The following is a 26,016-nucleotide window of genomic DNA, read 5'->3' as shown; positions in this document are numbered from 1 at the left end:
AGGTTGGCTTTATACAATTGTTCTGTGTTAAAATACGCAATTGCGTATTTTTGAAGCGTGAAGCTACATGCGTTTTTCGCACAGGTTGTTAACAACTGATGCTTTGCTAACAACAAGCTTCACGCTTCAAAAATACACAATTGCGTATTTTAACACAGAACAATTGTATAAAGCCAACCTGCGTTTTGCCTGCTTATTTTTAAGACTGATTCACGCAGCAAATACGTCAAGTGGGTTTGTACCCTAAGGGGTATTACCATCTCAGCTAATATACATTTAGCAAACCTAATTCCTTCTCCTCACATTGTACTCTTTTCCTCCCATTGTTTTCAGCTCGGAAAGAAGCGGAGAAGGGGGCAAGTTTGCTAAATGAATGTATTTGTAAAAAATGTTTAACTTTACAAACCCTACAAATATCACTACCATATTTTTCGCTTTGTAAGGTGATAAGACACACCCAGGTTTTAGAGAGGGAAAATATGAAAAAAAAAATTTGGTAAATATCTGGTAAAGGGCATTTTACATTTAGGATGATATATGGCTTAGAAGTTTAGTAGCAAATTCTTTTAATTTCACACACAGCAACAGGTGCAGCGATTTGGTACACCTTTGGACAACAGTCAGGTACAGCAATGGGACAAGGGTGAAAATCAGGGTGGGAAAAGGGTTAACTTGTCTTGTTACAATTTACAATACTTTGTGTTCCTCTTGATCATTGGTGGTCAGTGTGTTTCTGTGCCTTTAAGCCTATCCCTGCCACCATCTACTGCTGAAATCTATGCCACTTATGTTGCAGGGGCTAGGGGAATGATACAGATGTGCCACAAGCACCATTTTCTGTCTCAGGTGCACAGGATTTCTCAAACAGAAAGTTATGCTTGCTTATGGTTTAATGACAATATTTTTATTCATGTTAGTACTCACATGAGTTGTGCCTACGGCGAAAGTTCTTGGGCTGGTTAAGGCCTTCACTTTGTTTGTCCACATAACTTTTTGAGCATGGCTGTGGGGAAGTGCCTACAGAATCATTGCTCCTCGTCTCTGATCTATGGGGGATGTTCTGTGCATTACTTGTCTCTACTGGCCTTTGCTTTGCTGTACCATTTATGTAGTCTGTAGTCATACCCGTTGTGTTTTCAGGGAACTGGTTATTTGTCTGTCGTCTGCTATCTACAGGTAGCTCCAAAATCTTCAGCTCTACAATGTCCCCTGCCCTAGATAAAAAAATAATGATATTGTATTATAATATTGTAATAATGAATGTTATTAAACATGTCCACACATAAAAGGTTGACAATCCCCATGTCATTGCACAGATTGGCATTCGTTTCCCTGTTGTACCCCGATGCCTTTTAATGCACTTTACCCATTACAAGATTCCAGGTATGGTGCTATTTATTATATACCACGCAAATTACAATTTATGGCTATGTTCAAACAACGTCCAAAGAAGGCAAAAGGCGTCCATTATTGCATCATTTTAAGCAAATCCAAAATAATGCACTGACACTTATGGAATAACAGACGTCTTTTTCACACAATGTATTGAATGACGTCTGTTATTTCATAGACTTCAATGCATTTTATTGAAGACACTTAAGAGTGACACTGTCACCCCCTTTTTGCATTATGACTTCTCGATATTTGGTACAAATATAAACAAATAATACAAACTGCAGTCAGATATAGGCTATGTTAAACATCCAAAAAAGGCGTCCGCTTTTTATTTTTAACCCCTTAACGACATCGGGCGTAAACTTACGCCCTCGCGCCCTGGTACTTAGCGCATCAGGGCGTAAATTTACGCCCGATGTTTCCCCGATCGCTGCGTGTTCACACACAGCGGTCGGGGAAGATGGCCTGCTATAAATCATAGCAGGCCATCATAGCTTCACGGCACGGGGGGTGGTTAACACCCCCCGTGCTTACGATCGCCGCTATTGGCTAATCAATTCAGATCAGCCAATAGTGGCGATCGGAACCTTTCCGGGTCATCGGTGACCCGATGACCCGGAAAAAAATGGCGGTCGGTGCTGTCCGAGGACGGCGCCGACCGCCATTACTGTAAAAAGTAATGTTGATCGCCGTGCCACCGGCCCGATCGCCGTGAACGGCCGGCCGGCCGTTCACGGCGATCGGGCCGGTGGCACGGCGATCAGAGTCCCACAAAATAATAAATACCTGCCCTGGACCCCTCAGCTAGGTAGCGGAGGGGTCCTGAGCAGGTATTTGTACATTACTCACCTGTCCCGGGCTCCTGATCGGCGTCTTCCGGGTTCGCGGCGTCCTCCGTCATTACGTTCGGTCTTCGGGTCTTTCCGGCGGTCCCCGTCGTCTTCTCTCGGCTATTTTCGGCTCCAGCCTCGTCAATTTCCGGATTTTGCGCTCTGCTGCCCCCTAGCGGCTGATATGTGTAATACACTTATCAGCAGCTACAGGGATATTCAGAATATAGAAAATTTTTTTTTTTTTTTTTTCCAAATTATTTTTTTTCTATTTTCCGCACCCTATCGCCGCTGAGTGTTGATCAGCATCGCACGAAACTGCGCTGCTAATCAGCAACTCCTCCTTTTTGGCGTAGGGTGTTTTTTTTCTGTAATCTACTGCCACGGTCTGCTTATAAGTGTCGCGCATAAGTGCGGCATTTATCAGCAACGCCTTTGTTGGCGTAGGTTTTTTTTTATACTTACTGTAAAAAAAACACGTAAAAAACACTACATTACATTGAATAAAGTTTGACACTACACCACTACATACCCCATATACTAGTCCCCATATAAAGATGGCCCCCAGGGTGTTTTCGGTATCGGACGCATACGCTATTGTTGCCTCCGACACCGAAACAGCCAGTGAGGATGAATGGGGGGATCCTTCTTTCCTCCATTCATCCTCATCATCCAGTGACGTGTCTGGGGGTAGCGTAGCGTACGCTGCCCCCCAGACACGTCTTTTCCGCCAGTACCGTCCCAATAAGAGATGGCGGTATGGAGTGAAATTCTACTAACTCTGTGAGAGTACCTCAGGGTACACTTACAGATTTGGGGTACGTGCACACTGCGGAATGGCGAAGGATAACCCTTTGTGCATTCCGCAGCTGGCACCCGCCGGCGGACTGATGCGGGCGCGCGTCTCCACCCGTGTCAAAGACTCCATGTTATGCATGGGCGGATTCCGTCGTCCGTCCAAAGAATGAACACGTTGGACGGAGAGCGGAATCCGCCCGTGCATAGAATGGAGTCTATGACACGGACGGAGACGTGCGCCTGCATCAGTCCGCCGGCGGGTGCCAACTGTGGAATGCACGAAGGGTTATCTGTCGCGATTCCGCAGTGTGCACATACCCTTAGAGTGTATGAAGGGACACCCGAATCCAGCCCCAGATGCCCCCCTCCCCCCCCCCATCCTCGGAGTTAGTGGGAAGGTCGTCCGGGAACTGATCTTCCCACTGCTGGATAAAGGTCACCACCTGTACGGGGATAACTTTTATACCAGCACCCCCTCTTCCGGTCCCTCGCTGCCCTGTAGCTTGCGGCACGATCCGAACATATCAGAAGCAGTAATAGAGCCCTAATATTTAGCAGCCATGGAGCGGACCCAGCGCTTCTGGATATGTGGGACCCCGTATCGCACCAGGACAACATTTTCCAGGTGACGTCCCCCACACTGGAGAACAGGAGACCCCAGAAGAAGTGCAGAGTGTGGGGTAACAGGGGGATCAGGAAGGACAACATTTACCAGTGTGCCACCTGTCCTGATCCCCTCGGCCTCTGCATACTGGATCGCTCCAAGGCGCACCACACGTCACTGGAGTTCTACATTATCTAAATTCTGTCCCTTATTCCTATTTCAGGGGTCACGTTGGTCCAGGGATTATTCTGATCGCCATTATGGAGTCGGGAAGGAATTTTTCCCCTGTGATGAGGCTACTGTCGTCTGCCTTACGAGGGTTTTTGCCTTCCTCTGGATCAACACAGGTTGAATTTGATGGACACCTGTCATTTCCAACCTTATAAACTAATAATTGGCCTAATACCCCCAAATAAATTAGAATTGTCCCTTTTCCCCAGCTAAATAGATATGGCCGCCATTCCCATTAGAGGAGGCCATGATGCAATTACAAAGCCTCTGTGCTGCCAGGACAGTAGAAAACCCCCACAAGTGACCCCATTCTGGAAACTACACCCCATAAGGAATCTAACAAGGGGGGCAGCGGGGATATGGCCCCCTGGTGACGGCCACATTTGGGACGTGAAAATGAAAAAAATGGTATTTTTTATTTTCTCGGCACATGTTTTACGTAAGTGCCTGTCACCAGTGGGGTCCATATGCTCACTGCACCCCTTGTTAGATTCCTTATGGGGTGTAGTTTCCAGAATGGGGTCACTTGTCGGGGGTTTCTACTGACCTGGCAGCACAGGAGCTTTGTAATTGCGACATGGCCTCCATCCTCCATTCCAGCCTCTAAATGGCGCTCTGTCCCTTTGGTGGCTTGCCCTGTGCCCATATGGCACATTATGTCCACATGTGGGGTATTTTCGTACTCAGGGGACACTACCCTACACGTTTTGTGTTCATTTTCTTTTTTAACCCCTTGTGGAAATGGAAAAAATCAAGGCTAGACCAACATTTAGTGTAATTTTTGTAAAATTTTTACTCTAAATCATTAATCTTGTCATGATTTTTTCATTTTCACAAGGGGCTAAAAGATAAAAAAAAACACTAAATGTGTAGAGCAATTTCCCCTGAGTACGGAAATACCCCACATGTGGACATAAAGCGCCATGCGGTTGCAGGGTAAGCCTCCGAAGGGAAGGAGCGCCATTTGGTTTTTGAAGGCTGGATTTGGATGGAATGGATTTTAAGGGGCCATGTTGCATTCAAAAGGCCTCTGTGTTGCCAAGACAGTTGAACCCCCCCACAAGTGACCCCATTATGGAAACTACACCCCTCAAGGAATGTAACAAGGGGTGTAGTGAGCATATGGACCCCACTGGTGACGGGCACAAATGTGGAACAATGTGGCGTGAAAATGAAATATTACATTTTTTACACTATAATGTTGGTTTAGCCTTGAATTTATCATTTTCACAAGGGGTTAAAAGAGAAAAAAACACACAATATGTGTAGAGCAATTTCCCCCGAGTCCGTAAATACCCCACATGTGGACATAAAGCGCCATGTGGGCGCAGGGCAAGCCTCCGAAGGGAAGGAGCGCCATTTCGTTTTTGAAGGCTGGATTTGGATGGAATGGATTTTGAGGGGCCATGTTGCATTCAAAAGGCCTCTGTGTTGCCAAGACAGTTGAAACCCCCCACAAGTGACCCCATTATGGAAACTGCACCCCTCAAGGAATGTAACAAGGGGTGTAGTGAGCATATGGACCCCACTGGTGACGGACACAAATGTGGAACAATGTGGCGTGAAAATGAAATATTACATTTTTTACACTATAATGTTGGTTTAGCCTTGAATTTATCATTTTCACAAGGGGTTAAAAGAGAAAAAAACACACAATATGTGTAGAGCAATTTCCCCCGAGTCCGTAAATACCCCACATGTGGACATAAAGCGCCATGTGGGCGCAGGGCAAGCCTCCGAAGGGAAGGAGCGCCATTTGGATTTTGGAGGTTGGATTTGGCTAGAATGGATGATGAACGCCATGTCGCATTTACAGAGCCCTCGTGCTGCCAAAACACTGGAAACCCCCCACAAGTGACCCCATTCTGGAAACTACACCCCTCAGGGAATCTAACAAGGGGTGCAGTGAGGATATGAACCCCTTGATGACGGGCACATTTGTGCCATGAAAGTGAAAAAATGAAATTTTTCCCTTTCACGTCACATTGTTCCACATTTGTGCCCGTCACCAGTGGGGTCCATATGCTCACTGAACCCCTTGTTAGATTCCTTGAGGGGTGTAGTTTCCAGAATGGAATCACTTGTGGGGGGTTTCCAGTGTCTTGGCAGCACGAGGGCTCTGTAAATGCGACATGGCCCTTGAAATCCTTTCCAGTGAAATTCAGCTTCCAAAAGCCAATTGGTGCTCCTTCCCTTTGGAGGCTCGTCCTGCGCCCCCTTGGCACTTTATCGCCACATGTGGGGTATTTCCGTACTCGGGAGAAACTGCGCTACACATTTTGTGTCTTTTTTTTCCTCTTATCCCTTTAAGAAAATGAAAAATTGAAGGCTAGAACAACGGTTTAGTGTAAAAAATAAATTTTTCTTTTTTCACGCCATATTGTTCGGAAAATCTGTGAAGCACCTGTGGGGTCCAAATGCTCACCGCACCCCTTGTTACATTCCTTGAGGGGTCTAGTTTTCTAAATGGTGTCCCTTTAGGGGTGTTTTTTAGGTTTTGGCACCCCAGAGCCTCTGCCAACCTGAAGTGGTACAGTCAGAAATGACCAAATATAACGGAGGCGTTGAAATTCACTAGGCGCTCCTTTGTATCTGAGGCTTGTGGTTGCGTCAAATAGCGCAATAGGGCCACATATGGGGTATTTCTGTAAACTGCAGAAACGGGGCAATAATTATTAGGGTGCATTTCTCTGGTAATAGGTTTATAATTATGAAAAATATTGGATTACAATAAAATCTCTGCACAGAAAATTAAAATTTTCAAATTTCTTACACACTTAGCTTTTATTTCTGTGACTCCCCTAAAGGGTTAAAACACTTTCTGGATATGCTTTTGCAGAGTGTGGGGGGTGCAGTTTCTGAAATGGGGTGCTTTGTGGGGCTTTCTAACATACAGGCCCCTCAAATACACTTTGAACCTGAACAGGTCCCTAAAAATATCTGATTTTGAAATTTTACTGAAAATTTGGAAATTTGCTGCTAATGTTTTAAGCTTCCTATTGTCTAAAAAAAATTAAAGATCGTTTAATAAATGCCGCCAACATAAAGTAGACATGTTGCTAATGCTATTTAATATATAATTTATGTGGTATAACCACTTTCTGTATACGCAAAAAAGTTTCAAAGTTGGAAAAATGCAGTTTTTCACATTTTTTCACATTATTTGGGTTTTTTTCATAAAGATTTGTTATGATTATCGACTCCAATTTACCAGAAATGTAAAGTACAATATGTCACGAGAAAACAATCTCAGAATCAGCCGGATAGGTAAAAGCATCCCGAAGTTATTAATGAATAAAGTGACACTGGTCATATTCATAAAATTTGTCTCTGTCATTAAGGCCATTTCAGGCTCTGTCCTTAAGGGGTTAAAAAAAGACATCTGTTATTGCTTCATTTTAAGGTGACACTGTCACCCCCTTTTTGAATTATGACTTCTCTACACAGGAGTAAAGGGTAAAGTTTGCTGGTTTTACACCTTATTTTATATCATATTTCATGGTGCTTGTTACAGTAAAAAGTGATCTTTTATCATCTGGGATTGTGCTACCTAGGCGGGGCTTCACAGCTGCAGCGTCACTTAGCCCTGCTCACATCATCACTGTAGGCCCCGCCCCTCCATGATGTCATCAGCGCATAGGTCGACCTAGAGTGGGTGGGGCCTAGATCTTTAGGCCAGCCTGTTCCAATTCCAGTAGAGGGGCGGAGCCTAGACAGACTATGACATCACAGAGGGGCAGGTCTATGGCGTTGTTGTGGATAGGGCCAAGTTGCGCTTCGGTCGAGAACCCGCCCAGGTAGCACAATCTGCAGATGATAAAAGATCACTTTTAACTGGAACAAGCACCATGACATATGATATAAAATAAGGTATGAAAACTGCAACATTTACCCTTTACACCTGTGTAGAGAAGTAAGAATGCAAAAAGGGGGTGACAGTGTCACTTTAAAATGATGCAATAAAAGATGTCTTTTTCCTTTTTTGAATGTTTAACATAGCCTATATCTGACTGCAGTTTGAGATTTTAAAGAAAAAACATTATTTACATAATAAATTGTTAACTGTGACAAGAATATTTGTACCAAATCCTATTTATGAAAATGTCCCTTACTCTACTTAAAACTCCTTGCAAAAATTATAGAATCAGGAACAAGGGGTTTCCAACGTCAACCTCTTAGCTCGGTTGCTGACGGGGCTGCAGGAGATTTAGCATTTAGATACTTACCTGTCCCGCTCTGGCAACAATACCAGCTCCCGGGTCACCTACTTAACAACTTCTACTGACATGCCGTTCTCGCAGGAAATGGCCACTCAGCATAGACAGCATTATACTGTCTATGCTGAGCAACCATTTCCTGTCAGAACGGCACGTGAGCGGAAGTTGTGAAGAAGATGACAGCGGCAGGCAGCCCAGGAACCGACACATACAGCGGAGAGAGACAGGTAAGCATACAGTACTGCTATGTCCCCTGCAGTAGCAGATTAGATATTTATCTAATCAGCAGCCATTTCTGTCTTTTTGGCTTGACAGGAACTTGTGCAGATTAGATATTTACACTGAACAACTCCTATACAGGAGATAGCTATGATAGCAAGATTACATTTAGCTACAGAGATCATGAAGAGTAGATTACTGGAAGAAAACAATATTCAATCACCAATGTTAAGTAAAGGGGAGATGGGAATCACTACCCTAATATTCAGTGCACAGGCGTACATAGAAATTTACGACACTTTCACCTTTTCCCCAGTTTCCAAGTAGTAACAGCAACCCTCACCACTGTATTTAAAGGGGTACTCTGGAGGGGAAAAAAATCAACTGGTGTCAGAAAGTTTTACAGATTTGTAAATTACTTCAGAGAGCAGAGAGTACTGTGTCAAACTGGAGAGAATACACCACTTCCTATAGGGCATACAGCAGCTGATAAGTATTGGAAGGTTTGAGGTTTTTAAAATAGAAGCAATTTAGAAATCTGTATAACTTTCTGACACCAGTTAATCTGAAAACAATTTCTGTTTCTCCAGAGTACCCATTTAAAGCAGATCCCCTCTAGTATTGGTCTGTTGACTCAATCTTTGCAGATTTACTAATATGATACTGCCAGGTTTTATGAGAAGTAATAATAAAGGAATGAATGCTGCATTTTAGTAAAAATAAAAAAAAATTGTAGCTGTCAGACAGCTGAGCTACTTCTGCATCTGCCAATAACAGAACACACTCTGGTGTTGTCATATCTCCTCGGAGGATGGAGAGCCAGTAGTGATTGCAGGATTCGCGGGACTTAAGAGTGCCTTTACACAAAGAGATTTATCTGACAGATTTTTGAAGCTGTATCTGACAGATCTGTTCTCGGTTTATAGTCTGCTCCTGGCATTGGCTTCAAAATTCTGTTAGATAAATCGCTCTGTGTAAAGGCACCCTTACAGGGAAAGGGGGCTCCCCCATCAGCCAAAAGGACCCACACAATGTGATCAGTGTGTCCCAATGGTTGCCTTTCAGCGAAGGTAAAGAAGGCTTTGAGGCCCAGCCCCAGGGTCCAGGGTCGGCCTTACAGGCTGTAAATGTCAGTGATTCAAGTCCCCTAGGGCAGGCATGTCCAAAGTCCGGCCCACGGGCCATTTGCGGCCCGCGTTCCGAACTTTTACGGCCCCCCAGGTATCCGGCAGCAACAGATACCTTGCGCCACGCCACTCTAGTGCACAGAAAAGGAAAGCCGAAATCTCGAGATGTCTGAGATTTCAGCTTTCCTTTCCCGCGCACTAGAGCAGTGTTTTTCAACCATTGTGCCGCGGGCGCCGTCCACCTCACCTACTGGCCCGCACGTGGTCCTCCGATCAGGGGAGACCGTGGTGCGGCACACACTACGCTCCCGGTCTCCCCTGATTGGAGGAGCACGTCCGGGCCAGTAGGTGAGGGGGAAGGCGCCCGCGGCGAGCATCTCAAGGAAGGTGAGCAGGGATGGGGAGAAACAGGAGAGAAGCAGGGGGGAGAGAAACATGAGGATGGGGGAGAAACAGGGGGGAGAGAAACATGAGGATGGGGGAGAAGCAGGGGGGAGAGAAACATGGGGATGGGGGAGAAACAGGGGGGAGAGAAACATGGGGATGGGGGAGAAACAGGGGAGAGAAGCAGGGGGGAGAGAAACATGGGGATGGAGGAGAAACAGGGGAGAGAAGCAGGGGGGAGAGAAACATGGGGATGGGGGAGAGAAACAGGGATATCCCTTTTGTGTTTATTGAAACAGGCCCAGGTTTCACACTGAGTGAGTATAAATACATTTAGAATCTATATTATTAACTATATGTATAATATGTACTGTTTTAGTGCCATTTTGGTTGGTGGTGTGCCCCGGGATTTTTTAAGTATAAAAAGTGTGCCGTTTTCAATAAACTTTGTAAAAAAAAGTTTATTTGCATTCATTTTAATGGTCCAAAGAATGTCAAGCAAAGTGGTCGGCCCTCGCACATGTTCACTTCATCAAATTTGTCACTCTTCGAAAAAAGTTTGGACATGCCTGCCCTAAGGGAACAGGGAAAAAAAAAAAGGGGAAAAAAATAAAATATAGTGTGAAAAAAGTAAAATTACTCTTTTCTAATAAAGTTCACCAAGTTTGTAGTTCCCACACTACAATGTTATGTATGCCACATGATGAATGGCAAAAAAATAAATAAATATATATATATATATATATATATATATATACACACACACACACACATATATATATATATATATATATATATATATTAATAATAATAACCCCTTAGCGACCCATGACGTATCTGACATGTCATGGTGCCGCGGGGGGCGTTCGGAGCGGGGTCCTGCTGGGCAGCGCCTCTATTAGCCGGCGCGGGTCCCGTTGCCACGCCGGCTAATTAAGCCTCTAAGTGCAGCTGCCAAACCTGACAGCTGCACTCAGAGGCTTTGATCCATGCAACCCTGGTGTCTAGTGGGACGAATCTCCCCCCCGCCCCCCCCCCCCCCGGGATGCGATCGCGCCGTGGGGGGGGGGGGGGGGGTTGGGAGATCCGTTCTTCTGCCCGTTCTGGGCCTCAGCATCGCAGTGACGCTGATCCCGGCTCGGCAATAGATTGCTATGGCCTGCAGCAGGCCATAGCAATCTATCACCGATCTGATCGATCTTTGCTGTGTATATGCACAGCATTGATCTCTATGAGAGATCAGTGGTGTGTATATACAAGTCTAGTTAAAGTAAAAATAAAAGTAAAAATGTTTTTTTATTAATAAAAAATCCCCTCCCCCATTAAAAGTCCAAATCACCCCCCTTTTCCCATTTTATAAATATAAATAAATAAACAAATAAATAAACATTTTGTATCGCCGCGCACATAATCGCCCGAACTATTAACCACATTCCTGATCTCGCACGGTAAACGGCGTAAGCGCCAAAAAATTCCAAAGTGCAAAATTGCGCATTTTTGGTCACATCAAATCCAGAAAATTTTTTATAAAAAGTGATCAAAAAGTCGCATATGCGCAATCCAGGTACCGATAGAAAGTACATCTCATATCGCAAAAAATGACACCTGACACAGCCCCATAGACCAAAGGATAAAAGCGCTATAAGCCTGGGAATGGAGCGATTTTAAGGAACATATATTTGTTAACAATGGTTAGAATTTTTTACAGGCCATCAGATAATATAAAAGTTATACATGTTACATATCGTTGTAATCGTAACGACTTGACGGACATATGTAACAAGTCAGTTTCACCATAGAGCGAACGGCGTAAATGCAAAACTCCCCGAAATCAAACGAAATTCCTTTTTTTTTTTCAATTTGACAGCGCAAATGATTTTTTTCCGGTTTCGCAGCATATGTTATGGAAAAATAATGCCTGTCATTGCAAAGTACAATTGGTTTTCGCAAATAATAAGGGCTCATGTGGGTCTCTAGGTGAAAAAATGCAAGCCCTATGGCCTTTTAAACATAAAGTGGAAAAAGCAAAAGTGCAAAAACGAAAATTGGCTTTGACCTTAAGGGGATAATATTATTATTATTATTATTATTATTATTATTATTATTATTATTATTATTAATAATAATAATAATTATGCCAGAAGTGCTGTTTTTGATGACCCTGCCTCAAAAAAGCTGAGTAAAAATTGTCAAAAATGGCATGTACTGCAAAGAACTACAGCTCAATACACACAAAATAAGCCCTGACACAATTTGATCAGCCAGGAAATAAAAAGTTATGGCTGTCAGAAAATGACAATACATAAAATTTTAGGTTGTTTTTTTTACTGATTTTATTGTGTAAAGGCAGTAAAACCTGTTCTGGGAGTCGGTTCGTGACATCACCATGTTATCCAGGAAGTGAAGCCTTGATGCAGTAGTAAGTGCAGGGGGAAAAGGCACTTTATGTGCATTTCCCGTAATAAGTGTATATTGGGGATTTGTATTGGGGGTAACTATTGGGGAGCAATACAATACTTTAATAAAAATTTTCGCACGAAAATGAATTAAATTATGTGCATTAGAGATGAGTGAATCTGGAGCATGCTCGAGTCCATCCGAACCCGAGCATTCGGCATTTGATTAGCGGTGGCTGCTGAAGTTGGATAAAGCCCTAAGGCTATGTGGAAAACATGGATACAGCCAATGACTATATCCATGTTTTCAAGACAACCTTAGAGCTTTATCCAACTGTTGTTTGACATGGCCGTGTCAAGCAATGGCCGCTGTTTTGCACGTGTGAACACGGCCTTAGGGTAAAAAATATTGAATGACATTTTTTATGAGTACCCCCTATGTGTTAGGGTAAAAATGGATTAAAGGGGTACTTGGGCGAATTTTTTTTTTAATCAACTGGTGTCAGAAAGTTTTTGTAGCAGTTGAGGTTTTAATTGGGATTTTCTACTGCTCTGGCAGCAGAGAGCACTGTCAGACTGGAAAGAATACATCAGTCCCGCCCCCCTCGCACAGCAGTTTGCCCCCAGTGCTCACAGCTTACCAGGCAGAAGTTTTCAGAATAAACAGCGCAGGAACAGTGCCGAAGATGAAGTTAAAAGACATACTTTCATCCTCAGTGCCCTGTGGCCACTATGGTGCAATCAGCAGGTTAGATTCGTCTACTTATAATTTCCCTTAAGGGTGCATTCACACGTACAGGATCCGCAGCAGATCCACACCAGATTTGATGTTGTGTTCAGTCATTTAGTTACATTGATATCTGCAGCATCAAATCTGCAGCGGATCCTGTACGTGTGAACGCACCCTTAACTTATTTTTACTATTGTGACACAGGTTAGCAGGAACATATTTTCTCACAGTGATCTCATGGTAACAGCCTACTACATTACCGTTACCAGTGATCTGTATAGTCAGGCATGGGGAAGACATTTAGACTGCCCTATTTCTGCATCCTTCCAGACCCACTGTTCTAATGGAGACCCGGTGATGTAATTATTAATCTCACAGGCATCCCTGGATATAAGCAAAGTGCTGGTAGGTTTTTAGTGACAAAGAACTAATTATTTTAGGTTCATGTCACATCACAGATTGGTCTGACAAGTGCCAATGCCTCTGCATGCAGGAGGAGAACGTCATACACATTAACAGACCGGCTGCATGCATAAGGACTAGCTCTGCAGCCCTTTAATTAACGTGGGGTAATCTTCACAGGTTAAAATTAAGGGGCTTATTAACTTTCAGGGAAAAGTTAATGCACTGGAAATCAAATGGAGGGGAAAGAAAAACCTGGTCCCAGACAGTAACCATGGCAACTGGTCAACAGGGTTTGTCATGGAATTTTACCTCAAAGTGCGACATTTTGTAATTGATTCCTAACAATTCCTAGTCACGGCTAAAAGATTGTCCAGAGGAGACTAAGACACACAATACCTCCTAGGGTTACAACAGATTTGTTGCAGAAAGGAATAGGAAGCATAAAGGAAGAATTTTTTTTTTTTTAATCATCATTTTTATTGTTTTACAATTTTATAAAACAACAAATTGAGATAGCAGAAACAGCCCTGCCAATAGATCCAATAAACAGGTACAGTGAAGCATAAAGAAAGAACTTTATGCTAATTCTCCTTCCTGCTGTATCCACTGGCTTTGGCTCGAAAACTGCCATGCTTGACACCAGACTAAGGGCACAGCATCCCCCTCCCCCCCCCCCCCAACCAACAACCAGTACCATTCTGAAGCTTGCATGAATTTATGCTTCTTTTTTTTTGGCAGCGTGGGGTCAAAGAGGTGGGGCCTAGAGCATCCATGGCCTAGGCTTGCAGTGCCTTTCTCTTCTTTCTACCCACCTTTCTTCTTTGTGGATATGCACCAGGGCTGAATTATCTTCTGATCACCAGAAGAGAGAGGCATTGCAGGTTTAGGGCACAGATGCTCTAGGCCCCACCTCCCCAAATACCGGTACAAGGAGAGAAGCTGACCCTGAGACCAGGCATAAATCAATGCAAACTATGGAATGATACTAGTGGTTTGGGGGGGTTGGGGGGGTTACAGATTTGCTTTCAGGGCTGATCTCATTCCCATTGCTGCCGATAAAGACGCGACACGGTGCTGCACAAGTGAGCGGAATATGACCATCAGAAAAGACATACTCCCTGATTGGTAAGTGGGAGTGAAAATATGTAAAGAAAAGTCCCCTATCCCAAAGTCCAATCTCTCCCAACTCAAGGTCTTTGTATGCTATACAAAGGGAAAGAAGAGGCTTTTGTCTTTATTCTTATTGCAGAGTAATCTGCCAGTACTCTGAAGTATACCCCGAACACTACTTTTTAAAGGACAACTCCCGCGCTAAGGGCCCTATTCCACAGTAACGATAATCTGCCGGATCGGCCCCATTTGGCCCGATTCGGCCGATTATCGTTTGGTGAAATAGAGAGAACAACAGCCGATGATCGTGTCATCGGCTTATCGTTCATTTAGGGCCAGACCTAAAATCATCGTTCCCCCAAAGCGCATCGCTACGGTTGAATAGCGGTGCGCGGCGGGCAACCAACGATTTGACAAGCAGCATCATACATTACCTGTCAGGTCTTCTCCGCGCTGTCTTCATCCCCGGGTCCTGCGCGCTCTATCTTCAGAATGGCCGGTCAGCTGACAGAGCGCTCAGCCAATCACAGGCCAGGACCGCCGCGGCCTGTGATATGGCTGAGTTTGGCCAGTCAGCTGACCGGCCATTCTGAAGATAGAGCGCGCGGGACCCGGGGATGAAGACAGCGCCGAGAGGACCTGACAGGTAATGTCCTACATCGGTAACGATGTCCTTGCAGCCCTCGCTCAACGATCATCAGCCGTGGAATAGGCCCAGTAAACGAGCGGCGATCTAGCAGATCGCCGCTCGTTTACATCGTTGATCGGGCCCTCCTCGGCCCGTGGAATAGGACCCTAAGGAAAAAAAACAAAAACCAATCAGAAACATAGCTTTTATACTTATCATCCCTCCTGAGCTGTCACTGTTTGAATTTCCCACTGTCTGTGTACCTTCTGATTTCTAGTCTTGTTCTTCATTTCTTCCTTGCTTCCTGGTTTCAGCTTCCCATGATGCACTTTGGCTGCTGTGACAAGCCAGCCCCCTGCTGTGACACTGCAAGTGCCTGCCCCTCCATTCACTACAACTCCCATCATGACCCCCTCTCTCTCTCTTCAGTCAGGCTGCTATATATACACTGAAGCTGCACACACATACTTTCACTTCACTGTAGTGTACATTCTGCAGGATCGCCGTCCCTAATTAGGTCAGTGCAGCAGGGGAGAGATAAGACAGGGTCTGTGTAGCTGACATGCCGGGAGTGAGGAGAAAGATAAGCAAGTGACATGACTCACTCACTCGGCATGAGTCCACTCGGCAGCAGGAGGGAGTATGGGGGAGGGGGTCCTGCAGCTGGTTATGTGCCGGGAGTCAGTCACCAGTCATTATTGAGTTGCAGAATGTCAGATGGCTTACAGTTGCTCAGCCAATGGGAGCTGAGCAAGCTGAGTCACCTGACCAGGCAGGGGAGGGGGAGGCTGGTGTAACAGGACCTAGACCAGCCCTCCTGCTGATGACACATCGTCACTAGAAGGAGCTAATAGAGGAGCCTGGTGACGACAGTAATTAGGTATGAAGGATTTTCTTACACTTCCTGGTGGGGGGTTGAGGGGGGGAAAAGATAGGGAAGGAGGACAGACAGGTGATTGAAGTATATTACAGTGTTATATAACTTTGTAAAAGTTTTTCATGGGAGTTGTCCTTTAAATGTAAACATAGCCCAATAAGTACAACTTAAAATGCAGTGGATTTGTTACAAATATAGTAGCTTGGAACACCCAATTCACATGCAATGGAAAAATCTGTGTGGATTTCAGAGGAAGCAATAGATTTCAAAATCCTCAGCATGTGGTATATTCTGCCAAGGATGAAGAGCAGATTTCAAGAGCTCTCTACAAGTATTAGCATTATGGATATATCACACAGACAGATGGTGCTGCAGACAGCTGCACAAGAAAACCACAATAGCAATGATGTGCCTCTGTGCTGCACCATTATTAACCTGAATAAATACTCCCTCTCATATATATTGCACATGTTCACAAATGCTACAGAAAATGTTCGCCAACAGTTCAGACCTATGAGAAAAAAATTGTCAACTGACCTGAAAGTAACCTCTGGAACAAGGCATTTGACTCCATTGTGGAAGGGCTGTGTAAGCGATATTGTCTGACTGAGTTGATCAACAGCAGACACACGGCCTTGGTACATTCCAAGGGTGTCTCCACAATTGATGGATACAATGCTCCCCAGCCAATCTCCTGACATCGTACAGGCTTAAAGTATCCAAAGTGCTATACCTGGAAGAGAAAATTTATAAACACATTAGAAAATCAAATGTTTAATTGGACTTTGAATAAGTATTGAACAGATTGTAAGTCTCCAGGAGGGAGGATTATTAAAGGAGACCTGTCACCCCACCCCCCACCCCCCCGTGCCGGGGTGACAGGCTCCCGACCCCCCTTTACTCACGTGATCCCGCCGGGTCCCGCTTCCTGAGCCGGTCGGGTCACGGAGATATCAGCTCCCGAAGCCAGGAGCGCGCGCTGACAGCAGACTCAGACGCCCATAGAGAATGAATGGGGAGTCCGATGCTCCGTCATTCTCTATGGGCATCGGACTCTCCTGTCAGCGCGCGCTCCGGGATCTCCGTGACCCGACCGGCTCAGGAAGCGGGACCCACCGGGATCACTAGAGAATAGGGGGCTCTAACGGGGGGTCGGGAGCCTGTCACCCCGGCACGGGGGGTGACAAGTCCTCTTTAAACACCTATTTTACTTAACCCAATAACCTCTTTATGCCCACATAATGTATATGTTCATCAATGATTGAGCTAAGCGTACTTAATAGAAAGCAGGTGATGTCTGTTAACTGCAGCTGACATCTGACGTCAGCAGCCAGGATCGGGCAGCTTAACTACCTAAATGCTGAGTGCAGCTTCTTACATGCCACCAACTGCCACATTTAGATATCTGTGTTATATATGAACACTTCGATCCATGATTTGTACATTTTTTGTGAGTAAACTTTTACTTAAATGTATCTTTTGTGCCCAAATGTATGTTTCCATGCTTATAAAGGGGTACTCCGGCCACTTAAACATTTTGCGACAGTGCTGAGACTGCACCGAAAATAATAATCAACCTATTGTTACCTAACCATGCTCCCCGTGGTCCTCCTGTGGCATCTTCGGGTGCTCTGCTGCAAGCTTTAGCTGCTACTTTCAAGATCCACTCATCTCACCAGTGACAGCCTGCTCAGCCAATCACCAGCTGTGGCATTTCCCGCTTCAGTCATTGATTGGCTAAGCGGGCTGTCAATTGCAAGATGGGTGGTACTTTTTACAGCTACATAAAATGTTACGGTTATTAGACCAAAATCATCCTTTTTGCACAGTTTTTGGGGGTTTTTTGCCTCAAACTGTTTGACTAAAAAAGTAAACAAGGGTAGCAGTGGAGTACTGCTGCACAATTTTATGCACAAAAGTTACAAGAAAAAAAATTGCACATGATAAATCATCTGAAAAAGTTAATCTGAAACCCCATCCTCTCCTGGAGCAAAAACTAAGAAAAGTGAAGGTGGTGTGAACAGGAAAACTAATTTACACATGGAAATAAACAGTGCAAACATTAATTATAAAAAAAAGTGTAAACACATTGAAAATAGTGTAATAGTGTAAATAGTGTAAACACATTGAAAAAAAAAAAAAAAACTAAACCAGCTGTAAAGTACAGTATCACAAAAAGCAAAATACACGTTTTAACATTTATTTTTTTTTTTTATGACAGTAAGGTCTAATGCACATAAGATCTTACACACGGCTACAGGTAGGGTACTCATGGCCCAACATGGTTGTGTGTTTGATGTTTTAGGTTTTGTGCTTGGGAGCTCTGTAGGACACCTGGGTAACAACAGCCTCCAAAAGCTACAAGTTGTTATAGAGTTTTCCCAGGCTCCAGCAAAGCAAATTACATTATTATATTATGTAGTGATAAAAAACATCCCACAACAATGCAAATTGCGGGTAATAACCAATAGCTGCCTGATGTTATGGCGACATTGGGCAACTATTGGACATTGCGTTCTGGTGTTTACATGCATGCAATGCCCCCAGCAAGCTCCCGTGTGGAATTTAGCAGCACAGATGGGCAGAGGTAGGAAGTGGAGCACACGACAAGTAGGATATTAATTTAGGGTGCGTTCACATGTACAGGATCCGCAGCTGATTTGATGCTGCAGATATCAATGTAACAAAATGACTGAACCCAGCATCAAATCTGCTGCGGATCTTGTACGTGTGAACGCACCCTTAGGGTACAAACCCACTTGACGTATTTGCTGCGTGAATCAGTCTTAAAAATAAGCAGGCAAAACGCAGGTTGGCTTTATACAATTGTTCTGCGTTAAAATACGCAATTGCGTATTTTTGAAGCGTGAAGCTACATGCGTTTTTCACACAGGTTTTTAACAACTGATGCTTTGCTAACAAGCTTCACGCTTCAAAAATACGCAATTGCATATTTTAACGCAGAACAATTGTATAAAGCCAACCTGCGTTTTGCCTGCTTATTTTTAAGACTGATTCACGCAGCAAATACGTCAAGTGGGTTTGTACCCTCAGGCTATGTTCCCACGTACTAAGGAACGTAAACTTACGTAGTGTGAACATAGCCTTACACAATTTTCCTAAGGGTAGCGTGACACTGCATTTTACATCAGTTTCAGTAATTTTATGTGCATGAAAATGTATTCATGGAATGCTTTAATCCTTCTTTTTATTAATACATTATGCCTTTTTTTTACCATCCATTTTTTTTTACATACACGTTTTAACAGCAAAAATGCAGTGTAAACCAAGCCTAAGGGTGGGTTCACACATAACGTATCCATGGATTTTACGCTGCAAGTTGACAGCGAAATCTGCTGCGGATCTCTTCACTGTTACTTTCAATGAGATTACATACTCGCAGAGGAACACATACTGCCACTGCGAGTATGTAAATGGCAGCCCTCTTAACCCCCCGTGGCCCTGTACATACATTAACGGTCCACGCTCTGGCTTGCTTCAGAGGTTCCCAGCATCTGGACATCCCGCTCAGTATGTAATCTCATTAAAAACAACAGTGAAGAGATCCGCAGCGGATACGTTATGTGTGACACCCCCCCCCCTCCCCCTCCCCACCTAACAGTAATTCTGTTAAATAATCTGCATCTGACATTTCGGTAGTTTGTGGATCACATAGGGCAGACATGTCAAACTCAGGCCCTGCAGCTGTTACAAAACTACAATTCCCATAATGCCTGGACAGCCAAAGCATGATGGGAATTGAAGTTCTGAAACAGCTGGAGGGCCTGAGTTTGACATCCCTGAAATAGGGGGAGATTTATCAAACTTGGTGTAAAGTTTAACAGGCCCAGTTGCCCCCAGTAACCAATCAGATTCCACCTTTCATTTTCCAAAGAGTGTACAAGGAATGAAAGGTGGAATCTGATTGGTTACTAGGGGCGACTGAGCCAGTTTCACTTTGCACCATGTTTGATAAACCTCCCCCATTGTGCAGTTTCTTTTCTGTTAATTTGAACCACACAATGGCTTGCATGTTTTGTGGTGCGGATCCCAGCCCCAACACAGATCTGTAACACATACAGACGCGTGTAAGGGGCCATTCTGTCTGCATGTTGTGTGAGAGGGCCTAGAGGTAACTTGGGTTATTTTGTGAGCGCATCCGTACGGCTGATGTGTTTGACTCAGATAGAACTATGGGCCTATAACATGGGCAGAAGGCAATTATTAACATGCTTTATTTGGCAGCTGCCTGTTGTAAATGGATCAATAATCACAATCATTTGTATAAACACATTCTGCCGATAATCGCCCCACATAAAATGGCTTAGAACAGCATTACAGAATATAGGGGGCAAATGGCAAGTGTTTACATGACAGAACGCACAGTGTGAACACGCTCCGCTGTCCTTGTATGACTACACGCGGTAGGAGCCTGGAGATAGGCTGTCCTCCTGCCACCGTCTCCTCTATATAAGGCGCTTTCCAAGGGGCGGGGTCAGCCATACTACTAAAACCGCAACCGACACGTGGCCGCCAGGCAGGCACACCATATGCAGCCCCAACCGACAAGTAACCCGCTGCTGCGGACACATGACGGGTCACCACACACAGAAGTGCGCGGGAACTCCGCGCCAGATACACAGAATATAGCGCCAGATATAACGGCCCGTAGACACCACGATAAGAACGAGCGGGTAACGGTGCCGGAGCGATACAATAGCACATTTTCAAATACACATAAACCCACCTTCTGCTACACACAAGTCTCCAACAGTAGCTTCCGCTTCCGGGCGCCCGCTAGATGACGTCACTGCCGGTTTGTAGGGTGCAGGTGGTTGTCGTGGAAACAAGCGGCAACCACTTCAGGCGCCGCTGCTGCTCCAGCACGTTGTGCTGCACGTGGACGGCTTTGTAGCAGCGTCATTTTTGTTTTGTATATAATGTGTGCAATGTTTCCACTTCTTTTAGGTGTTGGACGGATACGTCAGATTCTGTTTATGTTATTTCAAAACGGAACTGTGGCGGAGAGAATAACGCCAGTGTGAACCTAGTCATTTCTATGCATACCTCCCAACTTTTGCAAAGAGCAAAGAGGGACATGTGCGCCGCGGTCCCCATAGCCACGCCCCCATAGCGACCCTCCATAGCCACGCCCCCATAGCAACCCTCCATAGCCACTCCCCTACAGTCACCACATGCTGCTGACTGAATAGTGCCTTATATAGTATCCAATCCCCCCAAAAATGCCCTATATAGTATCCAATCCCCCATTATAGTGCCCCACATAGTATCCAATGCCCCATATATGCCCCACATAGTATCCAATGCCCCCATATATGCCCGACATAGTATCCAATCCCGCACATAGTGCCCCACATAGTGTCCAATCCCCCACATAGTGCCTCACATAGAATCCAATCCCCCATATAGTGCCCCACATAGTATCCAATGCCCCCATATAGTGCCCCACATAGTAGCCAATGCCCCCATATAGAGCCCCACATAGTAGCCTATGCCCCCATATAGTGCCCCACATAGTAGCCAATGCCCCCATATAGTGCCCCACATAGTAGCCAATCCCCCCATATAGTTCCCCACATAGTAGCCAATCCCCCCATATAGTGCCCACATAGTAGCCAATCCCCACATAGTGCCCCACATAGTAGCCAATCCCCACATAGTGCCCCACATAGTAGCCAATCCCTCCATATAGTGCCCCACATAGTAGCCAATCCCCCATATAGTGCCCCACATAGTAGCCAATCCCTCCATATAGTGCCCCACATAGTAGCCAATCCCCCATAGAGTGCCCACATAGTAGCCAATCCCCCATATATGCCCACATAGTAGCCAATCCCCCATATATGCCCCACATAGTAGCCAATCCCCCATATATGCCCCATAGTAGCCAATCCCCCATATAGTGCCCCACATAGTAGCCAATCCCCCATATAGTGCCCCACATAGTAGCCAATGCCCCCATATAGTGCCCCACATAGTAGCCAATGCCCCCATATAGTGCCCCACATAGTAGCCAATGCCCCCATATAGTGCCCCACATAGTAGCCAATGCCCCCATATAGTGCCCCACATAGTAGCCAATGCCCCATATAGTGCCCACATAGTAGCCAATGCCCCATATAGTGCCCCACATAGTAGTCAATGCCCCCATATAGTGCCCCACATAGTAGCCAATGCCCCCATATAGTGCCCCACATAGTAGCCAATGCCCCATATAGTGCCCACATAGTAGCCAATCCCCCATATAGCGCCCCACATAGTAGCCAATACCCCCCATTAGTGTGGCCCCAGCGGAAAAAACAATAAACCAGTAACTCACCTGTCCTCCGGTCCCAGCAGCTCCTCTCCCGGCAGAGCGCGCACTCCCGTCATCCTCCGGGGCGGGCAGCGGGATATACAGACACTGACTGTGCCGGAAGTGACCTGCAGCCTCTATATGAATCACTTCCGGCACAGTCAGTGTCTCTGTACCCCGCTGCCCGCCCCGGAGGATGACGGGAGTGCGCGCTCTGCCGGGAGAGGAGCTGCTGGGACCGGAGGACAGGTGAGTTACTGGTTTATTGTTTTTTTCGCTGGGGCCACATATAATGCGGGACACGGGGGGCCGTTCCGGGACCGCGGGACAGCACCCCGAAAACGGGACTGTCCCGCGAAATCCGGGACGGTTGGGAGGTATGTCTATGTATTTTTTTTATTGTGCTCCGTTTGTCATAGTTGTGCTCCGTTTGCACGTATTCAGTCCGTGTTCCGTTTTTGTAAACGGGAAAAAAATCCTGCATGCAGCTTTTTTTCCTCCGTTTGAAAAAACGGAACAGGAACAGAAAGTGCACTTTTGTGGGGTTTTTTTACATTATAGTCAATGAGGACGGGTCTGAACAGAAGGTATTTCCGCTTACATCCATTTGCAAGTTAAGGCTGCATTTACACGTTCGGAACACGGACGTGGAATGTCTGTAACGGACTTCTCCCCCCGCCCAGGCAGCATCTGTAATTAGATGCTGGGAGCGGAGGAACTGAATAGATATGCGCCGCGCTGTAATGACAGAGGTGCGTGGCTGGTTCATTACAGAGTGGCGCATATCTGTACAGTTCCCCCGCTCTCAGAATCTAATTACAGATGCTGCCCGGGCAGGGGAGAGTCCGTTACAGGCATTCCACGTCCGTGTTCTGTGGGGAACGCAGAACGTGAGAATGCAGCCTAACAGTTTTCATCAGTTATTTCACTGAGCATGTGCAGAAGAAGTGAGAAACCAAAGAAAAAAAATAAACTGATATGAAAACTGATGCAAACTTATGGACAAAAGTCAGTTTTTGAAAGCCAAAATGCAAATGGACAATGAAAAAAATTTTGCAAGCAAATAAGAAAAACGTTAGTGGGAACCCAGACATGTCAGCCACCAATGTATCCTGTGTATTTTAATGGGGGCCTCTTGGGTTTCCATCATTGTGTGCAGTGAAAGTGAACAGTGTACAGTGAAACCTCTATGAGCCGACCATCCAAATTTGCCCAAAAATCGGTCTTTTATGGGGGGGGTGGTCTTGTCAAAAAAACAAAGCATAGGAAATGCAGAATTAAAGTGACACTGTCACCCCCTTTTTTGCATTATGACTTCATTACACAGGTGTAAAAGGTAAATTTTGCAGTTTTCATACCTTATTTTATATCATACGTCATGGAGCCTCGGCCAGATAGCACAATCCGCAGATAATAAAAGATGACTTTTTACTGGAACAAGTACCATGACGTATGATCAAAATAAGGTATAAGAACTGCAAAATTTATCCTTAACACCTGTCCTAATGCAAAAAGCGGGTGACAGTGCCACTTTAAAGTCTAATTGAAGCAGGGACATGTACAGCATACATTTATACATGAATAATGACGAAAGAGCTCACAATCATGTCTTTTATTGTGTTTAACCCCCTAGGCGACCCTGGGCTTACCTGTACGTCCTGGGCCACCTAGGGATATTCAGAGTGGTGCTGCGCGGCGGCCCCACTCTGAACCTCCGCGATCCCGGGTGCCGCTCGTAGCCTGGGACCGCGGCTATTAGCGGGCACGGTCCGATCGCCGTGGCCCCCTAAATAAGTAATCAGCTGCAGCTGTCAAAGTTGACAGCTGCATTCGATTACTTACTGCAGCCCATCCCCCTCCCCCCCACGCTAAATCCACCCCCATCACATCCTCTCCCCCCTCCACCTCCTCTCTACCCCTTCATCTCATCTCCCCCCCCCCTCCACCTCCTCTGTACCCTCATCATCTCCTCCCTACCCCCATCATCTCATCTCTCCCCCCCTCCACCTCCTCTCTACCCCCATCATCTCATCTCTCCCCCCTTCACCTCCTCTGTACCCTCATCATCTCCTCTCTACCCCATCATCTCATCTCTCCCCCCATCATCTCCTCCCTACCCCCATCATCTCATCTCTCCCCTCTCCACCTTCTCCCTACCCCCATCATCTCCTCTCTCACCCCCATCATCTACCCTCATCATCTCCTCCCTACCCCCATCATCTCCTCCCTACCCCCATCATCTCCTCCGTACCCCCATCATCTCCTCCGTACCCCCATCATCTCCTCCCTACCCCAATCATCTCCTCTCTACCCCCTCCACCTCCTCTGTACCCCCATCATATCTCCTTCTCTCTCTCCCCATCACCTGCTCTATTCCTTTCTCCCCCTCACCTCCTCTTTCCCTCCTTCTCTCCCCCCCTTACCTTTTCTCTCTTCATCTCCCCCTTTACCTCCTCTCTCCCCCATAACCTCCTCTTTCTTGCCCCCTTTACCCTCTTCACCTTATCTACCCCCTTTACCTCCTCTCTCTTCCTCTCCCCCTTCACTTCCTCTCTCCCCCCTCTGTCCCCCTCGGATCTCACTCTGCAGTGCCAGGCCTGGACATGATTTTTCCCGTGGCTCAGAGGCTGGAGAAGAGAGGAAGACCTGCTCCCTGCCCAGATTAGGCAAGTATGACTTTTTTGTGTTATGGTGGTGGTGGGGGAGTGGAACGGTGGGCATTGCTATGGGGGCAGGGGGCAGTATTATGTGGGAACAGCATGGCAGGGGGCATTGCTATTGGGACATAGCAGGTGAGGGGGCATTTACTATGAGGGGAAAGTATTTGTCTGGCAGTTTATCTGGCAAGAGATGAATTGTAGCTGCAAGAAATCATCAGGGTGATCTGGGCCAGATGGAGAAGAAAACATGGGGAGGTATCTGACTAAATGAAGAGGTATCTGGCTACATGAGGACATATTTGGCTGCAATGGGGGGAGGTATCTAGTTACATGGGGAAGGTATCTGGCTACATAGAAAGAGGCATCTTGACTACATGGGGGGAGGTATCTGACTACATGGGGAGTTATCTGGCTACATGGGAGAGGTATCTGACTACATGGGGGGAGGTATCTGACTACATGGGGGGAGGTATCTGACTACATGGGGGGAGGTATCTGACTACATGGGGGGAGGTATCTGACTACCTGGACACCCCTCCTCTCTCTCCCCGTGGCCTCTGTAAGCAGCCTGGACATCCCTACTCTCTCTCCCTGTGGCCTCTGTAAGCAGCCAGGACATCCCTCCTCTCTCTCCCTGTGGCCTCTGTAAGCAGCCAGGACACCCCTCCTCTCTCTCCCTGTCCTGCTCTCTATCCTTGTCGGCCTCCCCTTTCTCCCTGTGGCCTCTGTAAGCAGCCAGGACACCCCTCCTCTCTCTCCCTGTCCTGCTCTCTATCCTTGTCGGCCTCCCCTCTCTCCCTGTCAGCCTCTGTAAGCAGCCAGGACACCCCTCCTCTCTCTCCCTGTCCTGCTCTCTATCCTTGTCGGCCTCCCCTTTCTCCCTGTGGCCTCTGTAAGCAGCCAGGACACCCCTCCTCTCTCTCCCTGTCCTGCTCTCTATCCTTGTCGGCCTCCCCTTTCTCCCTGTGGCCTCTGTAAGCAGCCAGGACACCCCTCCTCTCTCTCCCTGTCCTGCTCTCTATCCTTGTCGGCCTCCCCTTTCTCCCTGTGGCCTCTGTAAGCAGCCAGGACACCCCTCCTCTCTCTCCC

At 46.0% G+C, this 26,016-nt stretch overlaps 1 protein-coding gene across 5 annotated transcripts in view; it reads right to left on the bottom strand.

The window, feature by feature from the left end:
- Positions 1 to 20,801, bottom strand: part of EDC3 (enhancer of mRNA decapping 3) — a 60,358-nt gene extending 39,557 nt beyond the window's left edge. For 2 of the 5 annotated variants that reach the window (XM_069956438.1, XM_069956439.1), the window contains exons 1-3: positions 20,699 to 20,801; positions 16,489 to 16,684; positions 1,126 to 1,214 (exon numbers count right to left, since the gene is read on the bottom strand). In XM_069956438.1, coding sequence (XP_069812539.1) covers positions 1,126 to 1,214; positions 16,489 to 16,652 — 253 coding nt within the window. In that variant the 5' untranslated portion in view covers positions 16,653 to 16,684; positions 20,699 to 20,801. Of the gene's footprint in view, positions 1 to 924; positions 1,215 to 16,488; positions 16,685 to 20,335; positions 20,581 to 20,698 lie in introns of those variants that run through there. The other 3 variants (XM_069956437.1, XM_069956435.1, XM_069956436.1) reach the window with 3 other exon arrangements.
- Positions 20,802 to 26,016: the final 5,215 nt, after the last annotated feature.

This window comes from Dendropsophus ebraccatus, chromosome 1 (assembly GCF_027789765.1).
Source record: "Dendropsophus ebraccatus isolate aDenEbr1 chromosome 1, aDenEbr1.pat, whole genome shotgun sequence".
NCBI lineage: Eukaryota > Metazoa > Chordata > Amphibia > Anura > Hylidae > Dendropsophus > Dendropsophus ebraccatus.
Note: the sequence above shows the minus strand (reverse complement) of the source record. Positions and strands in the feature narration are given on the sequence as shown.